General features: G+C 35.8%; 1 protein-coding gene across 1 annotated transcript; it reads left to right on the forward strand.

The window, feature by feature from the left end:
* Nucleotides 1-14,510: 14,510 nt before the first annotated feature.
* LOC110927870 lies at nt 14,511-16,192 on the forward strand. The gene is made up of 4 exons (XM_022171221.2): nt 14,511-14,716; nt 14,814-14,993; nt 15,148-15,675; nt 15,747-16,192. The coding sequence occupies exons 3-4, from the start codon at nt 15,369-15,371 to the stop codon at nt 15,854-15,856; spliced, it is 417 nt and encodes a 138-aa protein (XP_022026913.1). The 5' UTR covers nt 14,511-14,716; nt 14,814-14,993; nt 15,148-15,368; the 3' UTR covers nt 15,857-16,192.
* Nucleotides 16,193-18,725: the final 2,533 nt, after the last annotated feature.

Here is an 18,725-nt window from a genome sequence, read left to right on the forward strand (position 1 = left end):
TTTTCTTGTCTAAATCCTAATTAAAACAGATCAAACATCACATTTTCAAATATTCATCTCATATTCAAATAGTTCATCATTTAGGACATTCATATTCAATCAACATGTTCATCCTACACATTCATACGGTTTTTCATTAGATTCATTCAATGGACCACATCCTCTCATAATCCTAGGTTCTCAATGTTACAACACACATCATGCACATAATCTAGCTATCAAGGCAAACTTGCAAAACATTATGAAAACAATATTTTCTCACATTTTCTAGCATGAATCCATTATTCGAAACACACTAAGCTTATCCGTATCACTCGACATTCCAATCATTCACTCGCTTTTTAAGAAGCACTTGTTTCACATAAAGCCATACTAACCGGTTGAATATGGAGGGTATGGAGGGTCGGTGAAAGAAGTTCCGAGTGAGAGTAATGAGCTTGATCCGAGAGTCTTGATGCTACCGGTTGAATCCGAGAGAGAGGAGAGGGTGATGGTGTCTTAGGGTTTTAGTGAGAGAAAGATGAGAGGAGAGGGAGAAGGAGAGTGTATGTGAGAGTGAGGGAATCTTTGGGGGTTTGAGTGTCCAAAGAATAGGAAGGTGTGGCTTATGTGAGGGTTTTATAACCCAATTCACGGGCTCAAGGATGTGCGGCCCAAACGGCCCAACTGTTCACTGTTCACTCGAGACTGGGTGGTCTCGAGTCGGGTTCGTGGTCTCGGCTCACTTCATACGTATGTATATATATATATATATATAATTACACATTATACGTACACATTATAGCACATCAAGATAAATCACCAACTTTCATATAATAGAACATACACATAATGTCGATACAAGATAGTTGCTCGGGAAAACCTATAGTGTCCCATGCGCGCTGTCAGTCTAGCCACTCAATTACCCTCCTTCACTCTTAGGCTATAAATACCCATCCCGGACCAGGTTTGAGGTATCGCTTATCTGCTCTCTGTCAAACTTACTACTAACACACACTCTACTCCCAATCAAGTACTGATTCTCACGCCGGAGAGTGGTAACAAGGAACACCCCCCACCCCATCCTTCTTGTTACGAGTCACGGTGTATTTCCTTGTGCAGGAGACAGGTTAGCGGACGATCCAGCCACCGATCCTTGGAAAGAAAGGATTAACCCTACTTGACGAGACCAGTGAATTAACCTACCCGGTTAACCACTGTTTAATCAGTGATGTTACCATAACAGTTTAATGGGCGCTCCTGATGTCTTCGGCTACATCGGTATGATTAACGACAACCATGGGACTCAGTTTCCTAACCTTAACGGCCGCATAAGCACGATATGAATCAGATGTCCAAGTATTCACAAGAAAGATAACGGCTTCGTGAATGGAAGAAAAACATGTGTATGGGAGGTGAAGAACTGTGAGTCGATGCTTTTGCTTCTTGAACTATGAACCGACGTTGATGTGAACGGTGGCCGGAGTGATGGTGGTGACAAGATTTGAGGTGGTGGCCAGTGGCGGAACTAGCTCGTTAAATCAGAGGTATCCTAATTTTTTTTGTCGTGCAATCATATAATATTAATATAAACAACAAGAACGAAGGTTGAAGAATGCAGCGCCTGAGTTTGAGCGAGACAGATTGTGCTAAAATGATACGGGAGGGAGTCGACGGTTTGGTTGTTCTCACCCGTATAGGCTTGAAAGTGTTGTCGGGTTGTCCTCCAAAAAGGACCGCTCGAGCACCTATCCGACGTGTGGTGGCTTAAAGCTTTCATCCATGACTCGCAAAGTGCAATGTTCTTCGATCCATGCAACGGCTGTCATCCTCGGTTTTTTTGGGTGTAGTGGAATGGCGTTGAGAGTTTGTATAAATTTAGGTGAAGTGGTGGAGTTTGTAATTTAAAAATGAAGAAGTGGGTTGTATTTATAGTGTAAAATTAGAATTGTTAGAAAAGGTAAGTTTTTTTTTTAAATTTTAAAAGTTAACCGTAGGGGTTAAACGACTAACATCCACGTCCATTAACCACGTGCCACGTCGATGCCAAAAACTCTTCCACGCCAGTGGAAATTCCCCGGCATAATCAATAACGCCGTGGGCGAGACGGTGTGAATGGCGTTGAGCAGCAACACCGCCATTTTTGAACGCCCACACCGTGTGGTCTTAGGGGTATCCTTGTATTAATTTAGGGATATCCTTTGTATAAAACCGAAAAAAATTAAAAAAAAAACACTACGAATGTGGATTTGAGCCGTAGCCCATGCTACAGATAATATCACATTGGTTCTGCCCCTGGTGGTGGCAAGATGTGGTCGTTAGGGTTTTAGGGTTAGAAGATTGGGGGAGATGACGGGTATATGCATTTTTTTAGTTTTATTTATTAAACATTTAAATAAAAGCATGAATTGATCAGGATACCCTTAGATGAATAAACTTTACTGAAATTTTTAATTTGGTTATTGTTAAAGAACGTAGAGTGTAACGGGTTATGCAAATAAATGACCGTGACTGTAATTATTGAAGTTAAAAGTCATCTATCGCAATTCGGTATAAACATAAAGGACGAAAAGTGTAATTAACCCTTTTCACTTTAATAATTTTCTTTTTCTTGTAAGACCCTAATACGTATTTGACTAAAAGTCGCAGCGAAAGTTCAAGCCATAAACTTTCTTTCATTATAAACACCTTAACTTATTTAAAAATTAACTTTAACATAACTCTTTCACATAAATCCATCAATCGACTTATTTACTAAGTAGAAACATAGCTTATGTTTACTACATTATATACATCAACGTTCCCGTACAATCTCACTAGTGACTCGATCCTCGATCTCTGTTCCTTGATGATCCTCATGACTCGTACTACCTGCGCTCACCACATTAAATTCATAACATTAGTACGCATTATAAACATACAAGATTTATTCACGTTTACTTTTTGTTCCGTTAATTCTTTACATCCCAGCTTTCCATTTGATCGTACATTCCGTGGTGAGACTTTCTCATTGTACCTGCGTTACACTTCGTTCACAAGGCACACTATTATTATCGTCAATACTCAATTTCATTGAATACATGCGTATATACTTTCATACATACTTACATATGTGCATCCGTTCACACATAACTGCTTACAAACCTACGTACCTACATTCATACGTACGTTCCTACATACGTGCATACCTACATACATACATACATACATACATTCATACATACCACTTATATTCACACATACATACATACATACCTTCATACGTATCTACTTAAGGAAATTCTTAACTTAGAATCCCACATTTAGGTACCATATTACTACATATTCTTTAGGATCCCACCTTTGGGTACCATATTACTACATATTCTTTAGGATCCCACCTTTGGGTACCATATTACTACATATTCTTTAGGATCCCACCTTTGGGTACCATATTACTACATATTCTTTAGGATCCCACCTTTGGGTACCATATTACTACATATTCTTTAGGATCCCACCTTTGGGTACCATATTACTACATGTTCTGTAGGATCCCACCTTTGGGTACCATATTACTACATATTCTTTAGGATCCCACCTTTGGGTACCATATTACTACATATTCTTTAGGATCCCACCTTTGGGTACCATATTACTACATATTCTTTAGGATCCCACCTTTGGGTACCATATTACTACATATTCTTTAGGATCCCACCTTTGGGTACCATATTACTACATGTTCTGTAGGATCCCACCTTTGGGTACCATATTACTACATATTCTTTAGGATCCCACCTTTGGGTACCATATTACTACATATTCTTTAGGATCCCACCTTTGGGTACCATATTACTACATATTCTTTAGGATCCCACCTTTGGGTACCATATTACTACATATTCTTTAGGATCTCACCTTTGGGTACCATATTACTACATATTCTTTAGGATCCCACCTTTGGGTACCATATTACTACATGTTCTGTAGGATCCCACCTTTGGGTACCATATTACTACATATTCTTTAGGATCCCACCTTTGGGTACCATATTACTACATGTTCTGTAGGATCCCACCTTTGGGTACCATATTACTACATATTCTTTAGGATCCCACCTTTGGGTACCATATTACTACATATTCTTTAGGATCCCACCTTTGGGTACCATATTACTACATATTCTTTAGGATCCCACCTTTGGGTACCATATTACTACATATTCTTTAGGATCCCACCTTTGGGTACCATATTACTACATGTTCTTTAGGATCCCACCTTTGGGTACCCTACCCGTCGGCGACGCCCTCTAGTTTTTGCAGTTTTCTGCAGGTTCGTTACGTCGTCCGTACGCACTAAAACGCACGTAACTTTTGAACCGTTTACCCGTTTGACCTCCCGCTTCTTCCTACATGCTTGTAAATTCACATTCTATCATATGAACTTAAAATCTTACCTCCGGATTACGGAAATCCTTAACTTACATATATTCGACTTAACTATTTTCTAATTATTTGACCCGTTAAGGGTATTCGCGCATTAATTGGTCTATGACTGACCAAACCATCATCCCCACTTCCATACTTGTCCAAAACATTACTCTAATCGAATAACTTGCTTCTAAACCACTTTTAAGTTCGTTTACCCCAAAATACCCATCATGGGCATTTTGGTCAACCTTAAACCCATCATTTACGACGAAAGACTTTAACACATATTTGACCTCAAACATCATATTTAATTCATTACAACACTTTATTACTTACTTGTACTACGAAGTGATTACGGAAATCACTTACCTTGTGCATTCGTGTTCATAACCGCTTCCTTGCCTCATCTTGACCCGTTGGCCTTCCATGCTTGGTCCATGCTAGTGTGGTTCCTATTCTTTCATGCCGTCATGCCATAATAATGTTAGTATTTATACTTATTCATATTAACATACATTTTTCCAACTCTTATCTACATTGACTTCCACTAACACGCATACGACATGATTTGTCAACCACTTAGATCATATTAATGACATCATATTAATTTCATACATAATGTCGTATAACACATACAACTATATGATCGCCTAGTCGCTTACACAATATACACATACTTATGCTTTCTTAACTCTACATTCGACAACCGCATTGTTCGACATTCGCACAATCAAATTATCATCTTACATATGTACACGACATAATTCCAACATTATCACTTATCAATAAACTACGCATCACATATTCGTACACATTTGCTCTCAATCACCATGAATCAAATGCATAAAGTATATGGCGAGCATTACATCATTGGGACATAAGGTACAAGTTCCTAATGCATAATTTTACCAAACCATACATTCAAATCCGAATTCTCATAATGACTCCACCTTAAGCATACTTAACTTATTATTTTGCTAATGGCTACACCATAAGCACCTTCTATACATAATTACCCATAACTTTCATACAATTTCACAAATTTTGCTCTCTTAGGCATTTCATCGAACACTTGGCGGATGTACTACTAACAAAACATTATGTACAAGCATTCTTTGCAAATTCTTACTAACTCATATCAAGATCATCAAATTCCACTAGAATCATGTAATTTTCATACTATACCCAAATTAACTGACCATCACTCATTACATACAACATCATACATCAATCTTACACAACAAATGAACATGCATGATTATCCATATCATCATCTTCACTACCACAAGTGGGTTTCATCCAAAATCATCAAATTACTTAGAATCTTGCATAGTTCATGTTCTATAATGTGATTCTAACACATCTACATGATCAATTTCATACAATTTCATGGATTGACCATAACCCACTTCATAGCAAGATCATCAAATCATAAAATACAACTTACCACATGTTTGTTAGGGCTAGATCATCAAGAAAACGAGTTCATGCATCGGATTTGAGCCTAATTTCCTTGTCAATTTGAAGCTTTCTTGAGAACTAGGGTTTCACCCCTTTTTTTCTTCTCCCTGATCGTTCTCACGCACACACCCATCTAGTGTGTGTGAGATTTTGTTTTTAATTAAATTCAGATTCATATTTGGCAACCTTAGTCCCTCATGTTCTCTCTTATTTATTTAACCCCCATTATTTTCCATTCTCAATTGATAGCCAACACTATCTAACCAAGTTAGATAGCTTGGTTATTTGTGAAATATCCCACTTAACTAATAAATCCTACTTACTTATGCCAACCAAATAAAATGTCCAAATAAAATATTTAGACCCGAGTTTTGGGGCGTTACAAATCTACCCTCCTTAAAAGAGGTTTCGTCCCCGAAACCTTGCTCATTCTTACTCTTACCCTCCTTTCTTTGTACTCATTTAGAGTGCGTAATACAATACGAATATATTCACGATCTTGGCTAAAATTTTACTCATAATTGAGTATACTTGTACGCTTTGTCCCTACTTTCTTAAATTAAGCAAACTTTACCTTCACAAACACAGGAACGGTCAGAAACTTATCCAGAGCCCTTACTAGTGTCATTTTCACTTTTGTGATTTATTTCATTCTATTATTGTATCATATACCTTGTTTCATTCTGCTCACCACGAGCAAATCCTATCATCCCGTTACTAAAGTCCTTTCTACTTACATTTCACCTTCATAGAAGGGTCGACGTATCATTATACGCATATCATAGACTTTCGATATACCAATTCTTACTCATCTAACATAAGTTAAACTTTTTACTGACCTCATCTCATATCATCAATCGACGATCCGCAACCCAGACCGATCCGCATTCTTCCCGAGTACTAGCCATACCAGGCTAGATTTCATTCATCCGCGTAATGCGCTTTCGCCCGTGCACATCCTTCCACCAATTCATTTGGTTTCATCACATCAATAGTTCCTAACATTATAATCTAAAATTTTAGCGGTTAGCACATTTCATTCGGGCATTCATTATACTAGGTGATTACTCACCTATATTTCCTTTTTTTTTTAACGTCCTACGTACAAACTTTAACACATTTCGCAATTCATTCCTTACATGAAATTCTTTTATTCTGGTTCCTCATTTCATCAACCTTTGCAGTTTGACCTTTCCAGGTCGGACTGTCATTTCTTACTTACCATAGATGTATTGAGGTACTCTTCATACTTCTTTCCATTCATGCTTACCTGCAAAGACATTCATTACATCATTTCGGTATTCTTAACAAAACTTACCCTTCTTGTTCGTACTTAAATCATTATCCGGGTCGTAGCCCGTAATTCATTATGACTCCTAAGAGTCAATTACTAACACATTTAACACATAACTTGTTCGAACTTCTTTCTTTCGCTTTAAAATTTAGGTTTGCATGCCCACTACGATCATTCTTTTGTTTATTACTTTACATTTACCCGTATGACTCGTTTGACACAACCACGGTCAAACTGTCGACACATTGTGATGTGGACTAATTTCATCCTTTTCATATTTTAAATCCGTCCCGCGAACTCAAACGTCACCTTCATGCCTTTTATTGCTTTCATGTTTTGAATCCGTCTAGCGGTTCCAAACATACCATTCATACATTTTCTTCCTTTCGTACTTTAGATCCTTTTCGCGGATTTAAACATTTCACTTACATCATCCATTCACATCTTTCATTCATTACACGTGCTGAATCCGTCTCACAGATTCAAACATATCATTTTCTGCATTTCATTCCTTGAATCCATCTTGCGGATTCAAACATTGCATTTTACACCTTTCATTCTTTGAATCCGTCTCGCGGATTCAAACATTTCATTTATACCCTGTTGATCCGTACTTTCTTACGGATTCAACATTCTTCATTTTTATCACTCATACTTTTCATTCCTACATAGTACTCTCAATTTCCCGAGAGCCTTACTACCCACTTCACCCGCACGCCCACCTGCTACCCAATTCTAACGGACACACCTGCGATAATTACCACGGTCTCACGAATGTCATATGCTTCTTGCGTACTGGCCAGGTGCGCAATTCACATACTAATTCCGTGCCATCAGGTAATCATCGCCTTATGTCCGCATTAGTGGGTCTCAGTTCGTGCTACATTTTTTTTTTAAATTTTACCAAGACAATATCATTGTCTTCCGTTTAGTACTTACCCTCCCAAGGAGACTTCTTCCTTTTTCTTTTAACAACGGTACCCATACATATCAACATTGTGTACCTGGGGTCCGTCTGTCCATTCGCATCCTTAACTGCCTTAGCATCCACCTTAGACTGCATTCACGGATCATCCTCTCCAAACTTTTAAGCTTACCTTGCACATAGCAAACCGTTAGCTTCTCCATATGAATACATACATATACGTTTTCATACCATTTCTACCTTTAGATCTTGATCGAGTCATGGATTGTACAGGTTCCTTATCACAAGAGCACATAGGTTTGAGTTCAAGTACCTACCTTCTCGTACTTGATTCCCTCAAACCAGGGCTCTGATACCAACTTGTAAGACCCTAATACGTATTTGACTAAAAGTCGCAGCGGAAGTTCAAGCCATAAACTTTCTTTCATTATAAACACCTTAACTTATTTAAAAATTAACTTTAACATAACTCTTTCACATAAATCCATCAATCGACTTATTTACTAAGTAGAAACATAGCTTATGTTTACTACATTATATACATCAACGTTCCCGTACAATCTCACTAGTGACTCGATCCTCGATCTCTGTTCCTTGATGATCCTCATGACTCGTACTACCTGCGCTCACCACATTAAATTCATAACATTAGTACGCATTATAAACATACAAGATTTATTCACGTTTACTTTTTGTTCCGTTAATTCTTTACATCCCAGCTTTCCATTTGATCGTACATTCCGTGGTGAGACTTTCTCATTGTACCTGCGTTACACTTCGTTCACAAGGCACACTATTATTATCGTCAATACTCAATTTCATTGAATACATGCGTATATACTTTCATACATACTTACATATGTGCATCCGTTCACACATAACTGCTTACAAACCTACGTACCTACATTCATACGTACGTTCCTACATACGTGCATACCTACATACATACATACATACATACATACATTCATACATACCACTTATATTCACACATACATACATACATACCTTCATACGTATCTACTTAAGGAAATTCTTAACTTAGAATCCCACATTTAGGTACCATATTACTACATATTCTTTAGGATCCCACCTTTGGGTACCATATTACTACATATTCTTTAGGATCCCACCTTTGGGTACCATATTACTACATATTCTTTAGGATCCCACCTTTGGGTACCATATTACTACATATTCTTTAGGATCCCACCTTTGGGTACCATATTACTACATATTCTTTAGGATCCCACCTTTGGGTACCATATTACTACATGTTCTGTAGGATCCCACCTTTGGGTACCATATTACTACATATTCTTTAGGATCCCACCTTTGGGTACCATATTACTACATATTCTTTAGGATCCCACATTTGGGTACCATATTACTACATATTCTTTAGGATCCCACCTTTGGGTACCATATTACTACATATTCTTTAGGATCCCACCTTTGGGTACCATATTACTACATATTCTTTAGGATCCCACCTTTGGGTACCATATTACTACATGTTCTGTAGGATCCCACCTTTGGGTACCATATTACTACATATTCTTTAGGATCCCACCTTTGGGTACCATATTACTACATATTCTTTAGGATCCCACCTTTGGGTACCATATTACTACATATTCTTTAGGATCCCACCTTTGGGTACCATATTACTACATATTCTTTAGGATCTCACCTTTGGGTACCATATTACTACATATTCTTTAGGATCCCACCTTTGGGTACCATATTACTACATGTTCTGTAGGATCCCACCTTTGGGTACCATATTACTACATATTCTTTAGGATCCCACCTTTGGGTACCATATTACTACATGTTCTGTAGGATCCCACCTTTGGGTACCATATTACTACATATTCTTTAGGATCCCACCTTTGGGTACCATATTACTACATATTCTTTAGGATCCCACCTTTGGGTACCATATTACTACATATTCTTTAGGATCCCACCTTTGGGTACCATATTACTACATATTCTTTAGGATCCCACCTTTGGGTACCATATTACTACATGTTCTTTAGGATCCCACCTTTGGGTACCCTACCCGTCGGCGACGCCCTCTAGTTTTTGCAGTTTTCTGCAGGTTCGTTACGTCGTCCGTACGCACTAAAACGCACGTAACTTTTGAACCGTTTACCCGTTTGACCTCCCGCTTCTTCCTACATGCTTGTAAATTCACATTCTATCATATGAACTTAAAATCTTACCTCCGGATTACGGAAATCCTTAACTTACATATATTCGACTTAACTATTTTCTAATTATTTGACCCGTTAAGGGTATTCGCGCATTAATTGGTCTATGACTGACCAAACCATCATCCCCACTTCCATACTTGTCCAAAACATTACTCTAATCGAATAACTTGCTTCTAAACCACTTTTAAGTTCGTTTACCCCAAAATACCCATCATGGGCATTTTGGTCAACCTTAAACCCATCATTTACGACGAAAGACTTTAACACATATTTGACCTCAAACATCATATTTAATTCATTACAACACTTTATTACTTACTTGTACTACGAAGTGATTACGGAAATCACTTACCTTGTGCATTCGTGTTCATAACCGCTTCCTTGCCTCATCTTGACCCGTTGGCCTTCCATGCTTGGTCCATGCTAGTGTGGTTCCTATTCTTTCATGCCGTCATGCCATAATAATGTTAGTATTTATACTTATTCATATTAACATACATTTTTCCAACTCTTATCTACATTGACTTCCACTAACACGCATACGACATGATTTGTCAACCACTTAGATCATATTAATGACATCATATTAATTTCATACATAATGTCGTATAACACATACAACTATATGATCGCCTAGTCGCTTACACAATATACACATACTTATGCTTTCTTAACTCTACATTCGACAACCGCATTGTTCGACATTCGCACAATCAAATTATCATCTTACATATGTACACGACATAATTCCAACATTATCACTTATCAATAAACTACGCATCACATATTCGTACACATTTGCTCTCAATCACCATGAATCAAATGCATAAAGTATATGGCGAGCATTACATCATTGGGACATAAGGTACAAGTTCCTAATGCATAATTTTACCAAACCATACATTCAAATCCGAATTCTCATAATGACTCCACCTTAAGCATACTTAACTTATTATTTTGCTAATGGCTACACCATAAGCACCTTCTATACATAATTACCCATAACTTTCATACAATTTCACAAATTTTGCTCTCTTAGGCATTTCATCGAACACTTGGCGGATGTACTACTAACAAAACATTATGTACAAGCATTCTTTGCAAATTCTTACTAACTCATATCAAGATCATCAAATTCCACTAGAATCATGTAATTTTCATACTATACCCAAATTAACTGACCATCACTCATTACATACAACATCATACATCAATCTTACACAACAAATGAACATGCATGATTATCCATATCATCATCTTCACTACCACAAGTGGGTTTCATCCAAAATCATCAAATTACTTAGAATCTTGCATAGTTCATGTTCTATAATGTGATTCTAACACATCTACATGATCAATTTCATACAATTTCATGGATTGACCATAACCCACTTCATAGCAAGATCATCAAATCATAAAATACAACTTACCACATGTTTGTTAGGGCTAGATCATCAAGAAAACGAGTTCATGCATCGGATTTGAGCCTAATTTCCTTGTCAATTTGAAGCTTTCTTGAGAACTAGGGTTTCACCCCTTTTTTTCTTCTCCCTGATCGTTCTCACGCACACACCCATCTAGTGTGTGTGAGATTTTGTTTTTAATTAAATTCAGATTCATATTTGGCAACCTTAGTCCCTCATGTTCTCTCTTATTTATTTAACCCCCATTATTTTCCATTCTCAATTGATAGCCAACACTATCTAACCAAGTTAGATAGCTTGGTTATTTGTGAAATATCCCACTTAACTAATAAATCCTACTTACTTATGCCAACCAAATAAAATGTCCAAATAAAATATTTAGACCCGAGTTTTGGGGCGTTACATTTCTAATATTACTGATACCATTCGAACAACATCAGTATCGGTGCCGTATAACAACGATATAGTTTTTTTTTGTAAAATCACGTCGATTACCCTTTTTTCGTTTTTTATTAATATATAATGCTTTACTAAATTCTAAATATGTTATGTATTCAATAAAATTTCTATTCGAACGGGTCAAATATTGTTGATTTTTTTATCGTCACAAGCCGAACAAATACCGACAAACAACACCGACACATGTACCGTTTTTGTTTTTATGGTTTTCTTGACATGGCTGTATAAAGTATAAAATTTGTTAAATATAGATTTGTATTCAAAAATAATGTATTTTTTGGTATCGTAACATATATCAAGTGTCGGAACTGACCGAACAACAACGTTACTAGTACGAATATCGTTTTCATAGTTTTTAATCCATATATATATATAACAGGTGTCGTTTACTGTAGCGAGTTCGGTATCCTACTGTAATGAACCGAATCAATACTACCTAAAAGTCCGCCGCAAATCCTGGGAGAATCCAACTACTATATATCTAAAACATAAATCAGCGTATCAAGGTCATTTTGTAATTAAATTTGCTATTTTAATTCTTTACACGTGTAATCATATGTTTTGCATGAATCTTACTTTTTTTTGAACCACACATGAATTTTATTTGGTACGTGTAATCGTATGTGTTGAATGAATCTTACTTTTTTTTGAATGAATCTTTTTTTTTTTTTTTGAACAAAACATGAATTTTATTTGGTACGTATAATCATATGTGTTGCATAAATCTTATTTTTTTTAACGACACATGAATTTTATTTGGTAGCATTTGTTTCAAATGTGTAATATTATTATTTTTTTCAGTTGAATTACAAATGAAATTGCCATTCAAAAAATTTCAAATGAAACAATAGCATTCTCATATTAAAATAATGTTATTTCAAAAAAATAATTTTTTTTATCTCTTAAAGTCTAACATTTCACATAGATTATAAATAACATATTTTATACATCTTTCAAGAGGAAAACATAATATTAGAAAAAAATGTTTTCCTCATCATGAATTGTTAACATTTTCTAAGAAACGGTTTTTTTTTAATTGGTTAGTAAAAAAATGTTCAACTTCGAACTAAACCTTACTAAATAAATTATTAATAACAGAAAATGGATTAACTATGTTTAACTATTATCGTTATATTTCATTACCTTATTTACATTTTCAATAATACAACATTTGAAAATAGATTAAAAAACAAAATATAAAAAATAAGGATGATGTGAAATTGTAAGTATTTTTTTTTTTGAAAGACAAATTTGGATCAATGACGGAATACTGGAGTATAATTGTACCACCTGTGAAACCACCTAATCATATCCATCTCCACTAGACATAATATCTATACACTAATTCAAAAGAAAACCCATGAGAAAACCCTTGCATTCATGATGGTCTAATACGTAATCAACCTACGTGAACACTTGCCATTGGATATAGAGTCCACCCTTTGCCCACCTTTTAAAACTGTAATTTTATTTCATATACTTTTTGTAATATTCAAAATAATAATAATAATAATAATAATAATAATAATAATAATAAAAAAGTCTTTATGTTAATCTAATCTAAGTACTATAATAAAAGAAACCAACGTTTGCACACGTGTCATTCATTGAAAGGAATCCAGAACTTGGTCATATGCTTAATGATCATCAAGACCATTTTGCCTTTCATTGAAGGTACAATCTGTTGCTAACTGCTAAAAATGGTTCTCAGGTTTGCCACTTTAGTCCAAAACTCAAACTTTTGAATCTGGGTCCTTGTGTTTTCAATTTTGGTGTCATTTTCATCCAAAATCAAAATTTGGTAAGGTTTTTCAGTTAAAATCCAGTTTTTTTGTTGTTTCTCCCTTTTATTGAAGGGCAAAATGGTCTTTTAACCTTTTATATAACGAATTCAAAAATCTGACCATTTTGTCCTTCATTAAAATGGAGGAAAAAGACAAAAAAACTGGATGTTAACCGAAAAAATCTGACCATATTTTGATTTTGGATAAAAATGATAACAAAATTGAAACCACATGGACCCAGATTCAAAAGGTTTGAGTTTTGGACTAAAGTGGAAAAAGTGATCAAACCACAAGGACCATATTGAGTTTTAATTATTCATTATTGTTACTGAAACTCTTAGGAGATTTTGGTGATTCATCTTACCAAGAAGTTGGAATTGTGTTAATTATTCATTTGTAGCATTTTAAATGGTAGAAACAATGGTGCTCAGGCGATTTGACTTTGTAAGACTTGAGTATATGGTAATCTTTTCAGTGTTCTCATCTCTAATATGAACATATTCACATCAACTTTAATATCTAACACATATTCAATTCGGGTTATTTCAAACTTTTGATATTTTCAGTTCTTCGGTTCTGATGAGAGGATAAAGGCTGTAAGAAAAATGACCATGGATGTCACTACGGATCAAAGAAAAGTAGCGTTGCGCCTCTTACTGCCTTACCAAAGATCCGATTTCAAGGGCATTTTCCGAGCAATGGATCAAAGAAAAGTAGCGCTGTGAGATCTTAGAGAGAGACTACAAAGATATAATGGTAATCATTATTTAAAAAAAGTTAGTTTTCTACTTTGAAAAGCAATTGTGTTTAGATAATGGAAAATGTAACAATATCTTTGGTGCTCGGAGCACAGGATATCGAATTCACAGTTCAAGAAAACAGACTTTGAATGTTACAATGCCGGACAGGGAAACGTACCGGTAAAGATATAGTGAGAATTGTAGTAAAAATGGTGAACAGAGGGTTAATTGATACTTAAACGGCAGTTAAGTGGGTCGACATTCAACATCTAGATCAACTTCTTCATCCACAGGTACAATCTGTAGGCCTTCGAGTTATAGTAAATGGTGAAAACTGGCTCGGCTTGCAACGGGTCACTATTTAGTATAAACGACATCATTACAGTTATAACCCTTAATCAATTAACCAAGATTATAAGTTTAACAAAAATGGTCATTTTTGTACAGGTTCGTTCTTACGATAGTTGACTATGTGATTAGAGAAGGTGAATGGATTTCACTTAATGAATCAACTGGCAGGTAAAGACGAAATCGGTAAACAGCAATTGGCACGATAAGCACTGATTTAGAAACATTCATTTCATGGGCTAATAGAAGAAGCTGAAGATTCTTGTGAAGTTAACAGTCTAAAGAAGGTAGCAGATGAAAACTCAGTTTCGTCTCAAGATATGGATCTAGAACACAATTTGCACATCTCAGTGATGAAAATCAATGAAGTGTCTGATGTGAAACTAGAATCGGATGGCATCTCAAGCCAATCTGAAGAACTTAACAATCTAAAGGAGGATCTAGATGTTAATTTGAAAACTGATGAAGTATTTGATCTGAAACCAAAATCGGATGACATCCCAAGACCATGTGAGGGTGAGAATTTAGTGCAGAAAGTCGATTCTGGAGACGATTTAATGAGTGCAATGAAGGAACACAATTTTGTTGTGGTTCAAGAAGAACATTCTAAATACCTTCTTGAATCAGGTAAGAACTTTACTACACAGAAGTATGTTAGTTTAATGAACCAATATGTCAATATCAAATTAATGATACAGTTTCTACAGGGGATGATGCTGATATGTTAGCTACAGCCTTTAAGTACATGACTGAGGAAGTTGAAATGTCTGATGAGGTTGAAATGTCTGAGGAAGTTGAAGATAAATAGCCGATTTGTTGATCTCAGTGTGAATTTGCTGCTCGAGGTTTATTTAAAAACTGATTTTTAAAACCGGTTCGGTTTTTAAATGTCTGATGATGCTGATCTCATAACTGCCAAAAAAACTGGTCTGTAGAAAAACCGGTCTGCAGAAAATACGTGCAGAATCTGTAGGTAGTTTCGTCAGAAAAAAAAGGTTTGCGGAATTTGATTTTTGATGTTATTTGACCTAGCCGACTCTCTTAGTCTATCACCGGAGTCGCCTAATGAAGCTACGAGAGTCGAAAAAACTGCGGTTTGGGGGGGGGGGGGTTTGGTCGCAAAAATCTGCAGAGTTTTGGGTAGTTTATACATGAAAAAACTACAGAGTTTGGGCAATTTTTAGTCGAAACAACGTACGCAGTATTGGGGGATTTTTAGTCGCAAAAATCTGCAGATTTTTGGGCAGTTTTTACACGAAAAAGCATGCAGTTTTGGGCACTTTTTAGTCGAAAAAAAGGGGAGAGTTGTGGGGAGTTTTTAGTCGAAAAAACATGCAGGTTTGGGCTGGTTTTAGTCGCAAAAATCAGCAGATTTTTGGGCAGTTTTTACACCAAAAAGCATGCAGTTTTGGGCACTTTTTAGTTGAAAAAACTGCAGAGTTTTGGGGAGTTTTTAGTCGGAAAAACATGCAGTGTTGGGCAGGTTTTAGTCTGAAAAAACTGCAGTATTTTGGACAGTTTTTTGTCAGAAAAAAACTGCATTTTTTGGTATTTTTTGTTGAAAAAAGTGCATAATTTTCAAAATAAGAACGATAAACATATACTTCGATTCATTTAGAAAATGCTAAACGTCCAAACATAAAAAGAAAATACATAAAGTTAAACTCTTAATCCGCAAGATGGTCCACTAATATATATATATATATATATATATATATATATATATATACATATATATATATATATATATATATAGGGCAGGGTTAGATACAAAACCCTAAAAATTTGAGAAAACCCTAGAAAACCCAACCTCCCGACTTTTTTTTTTTGAAAAAATAACACATGTAATATACATGTTTTTAAGAGTTTTGAGCCAAAAAAAATCAAAAAAGTGCGGAGTGTTTTTTTTTTTTTTTAAATAAACAAATTTTAGCAACTTTTTCACTAACATGTGTTAGACAAAAAGTTGCTGAAACTTGTTTATTTATTTTTTTTAAAAACCACTCGGTGCTTTTTTGATTTTTTTTGGCTCAAAACTCTTAAAAACATGTATATTACATGTGTTATTTTCTTAAAAAAAAAAAAAAAAAAAAGTCGGGAGGTTGGGTTTTCTAGGGTTTTCTCAAAATGGAGGGTTTTCTCCCAAGCATTATCCTATATATATATATATGTTAGAAATATTTAAATTAGTTATGTTTTTATTTATTATTTCTAACAAATTTATTAGTATGTAACGTATGTTAAGTGAACGATTAGTTAGATAATATGTTATGATATGTAATAAGCGGTTAATTAGCGGGAAAACGAATTCAAATAACTGTCATCACAGTTACCTGCCAAAGATAACCGCCAAACTCATATGTATTTAATCTTGTTGCCGGCAAATATGTTCGGTCATCAAGACAGTTTCTGTTACACCGAAATTGTCCACTTTCATTCTATTGATTTTGCTCGTATTCTCTGCATCATCTTTATACTTAAACATGGCTGCAAGTCTCGTAAACAATTCCGCTGCGTCTGCATGTTCTTATGCACGAGACCAACACGATCCGGATGTCCAACATAGTGGTATCAGAGCCACTACAAGATCTGATGCGGAGATTAAACCAACTGTTACATCAATGCCCTGTCAACATTGCATTGATGAGAAGAACGAAAGAAAACGACGAACTCGACGTGAACGATTATGTTACTATTGCCATTTGCCTGGTCACCAGATTTACACGTGTAAATCCAAAGAGAATGACGAAGAGTCGCAACTTATTCGGCAAGCGATTAATACCGGAACAAGAACTCAGGATGAGGAAGTGCATTGCCGAGAAGAGATGGTTGTTACAGGAACCGACAGTGGGCAATGGAAAGATATCTGGTATGTCAACCCGACATTTAATCATCATTTTGTGAGTAACATAGATGTTTTTAAGCGTGTAAAACATATAATGGGGGTAGAAACTAGATCCGGAATGAATAACTTCTTATTCATCCGAGGAGTGGGTGTAGTTGAAATGAAAATGGGAAACGAAACACTGAGCGTTCCTAGTGTTTTCTACTCGCCGGATATTAATCGAAACGTTCTAAGTCTTGAACAATTAACTCTTCAAGGCTTTACGGTTCGACGATCCGGTGATACATGCAAAATTTTTCCCATGTTCTCATCTCCGGTGATGAACACAAGGAATGATGTGACGGGGTTAACGAAAGAGGAGGAACTAGGAATGAAAGAGAAAGAAAGGCTGCAAAACATGTGTGGCATAGATGACGAATTCAAAAACGACTACTTGAATTCGTATTTCGAAATTCTAAATGAATATTTAGGGATCACTCATAGACCAATTCCACCTTACACTATGGATCAACAGAAAATAGATTTACTGAATCTATATATGTTGGTTGATAAGGATGGAGGGTATCGAAATGTTACAACAGAAAATATGTGGCCGATTATTGCAAAGGATTTGGGGTTGGAATATAACGATGGTGATTTCATACGGATAATATATGCAATGTATCTAGACATTCTAGAATACTACTACAAATTCAAAACGGTCCAAAAGATGGTGCATGATAAGGAAGTAATAAATGAAGATGCTGAATTCTCAAAGCGAGGTCACAGGAAGACTAGGAGTGAAGATATGGGCGGCTGCAACGATGCTGCAGGAGGAGAGCACCATGAAGTT

Source organism: Helianthus annuus, chromosome 3 (genome assembly GCF_002127325.2).
Source record: "Helianthus annuus cultivar XRQ/B chromosome 3, HanXRQr2.0-SUNRISE, whole genome shotgun sequence".
Classification (NCBI taxonomy): domain Eukaryota; kingdom Viridiplantae; phylum Streptophyta; class Magnoliopsida; order Asterales; family Asteraceae; genus Helianthus; species Helianthus annuus.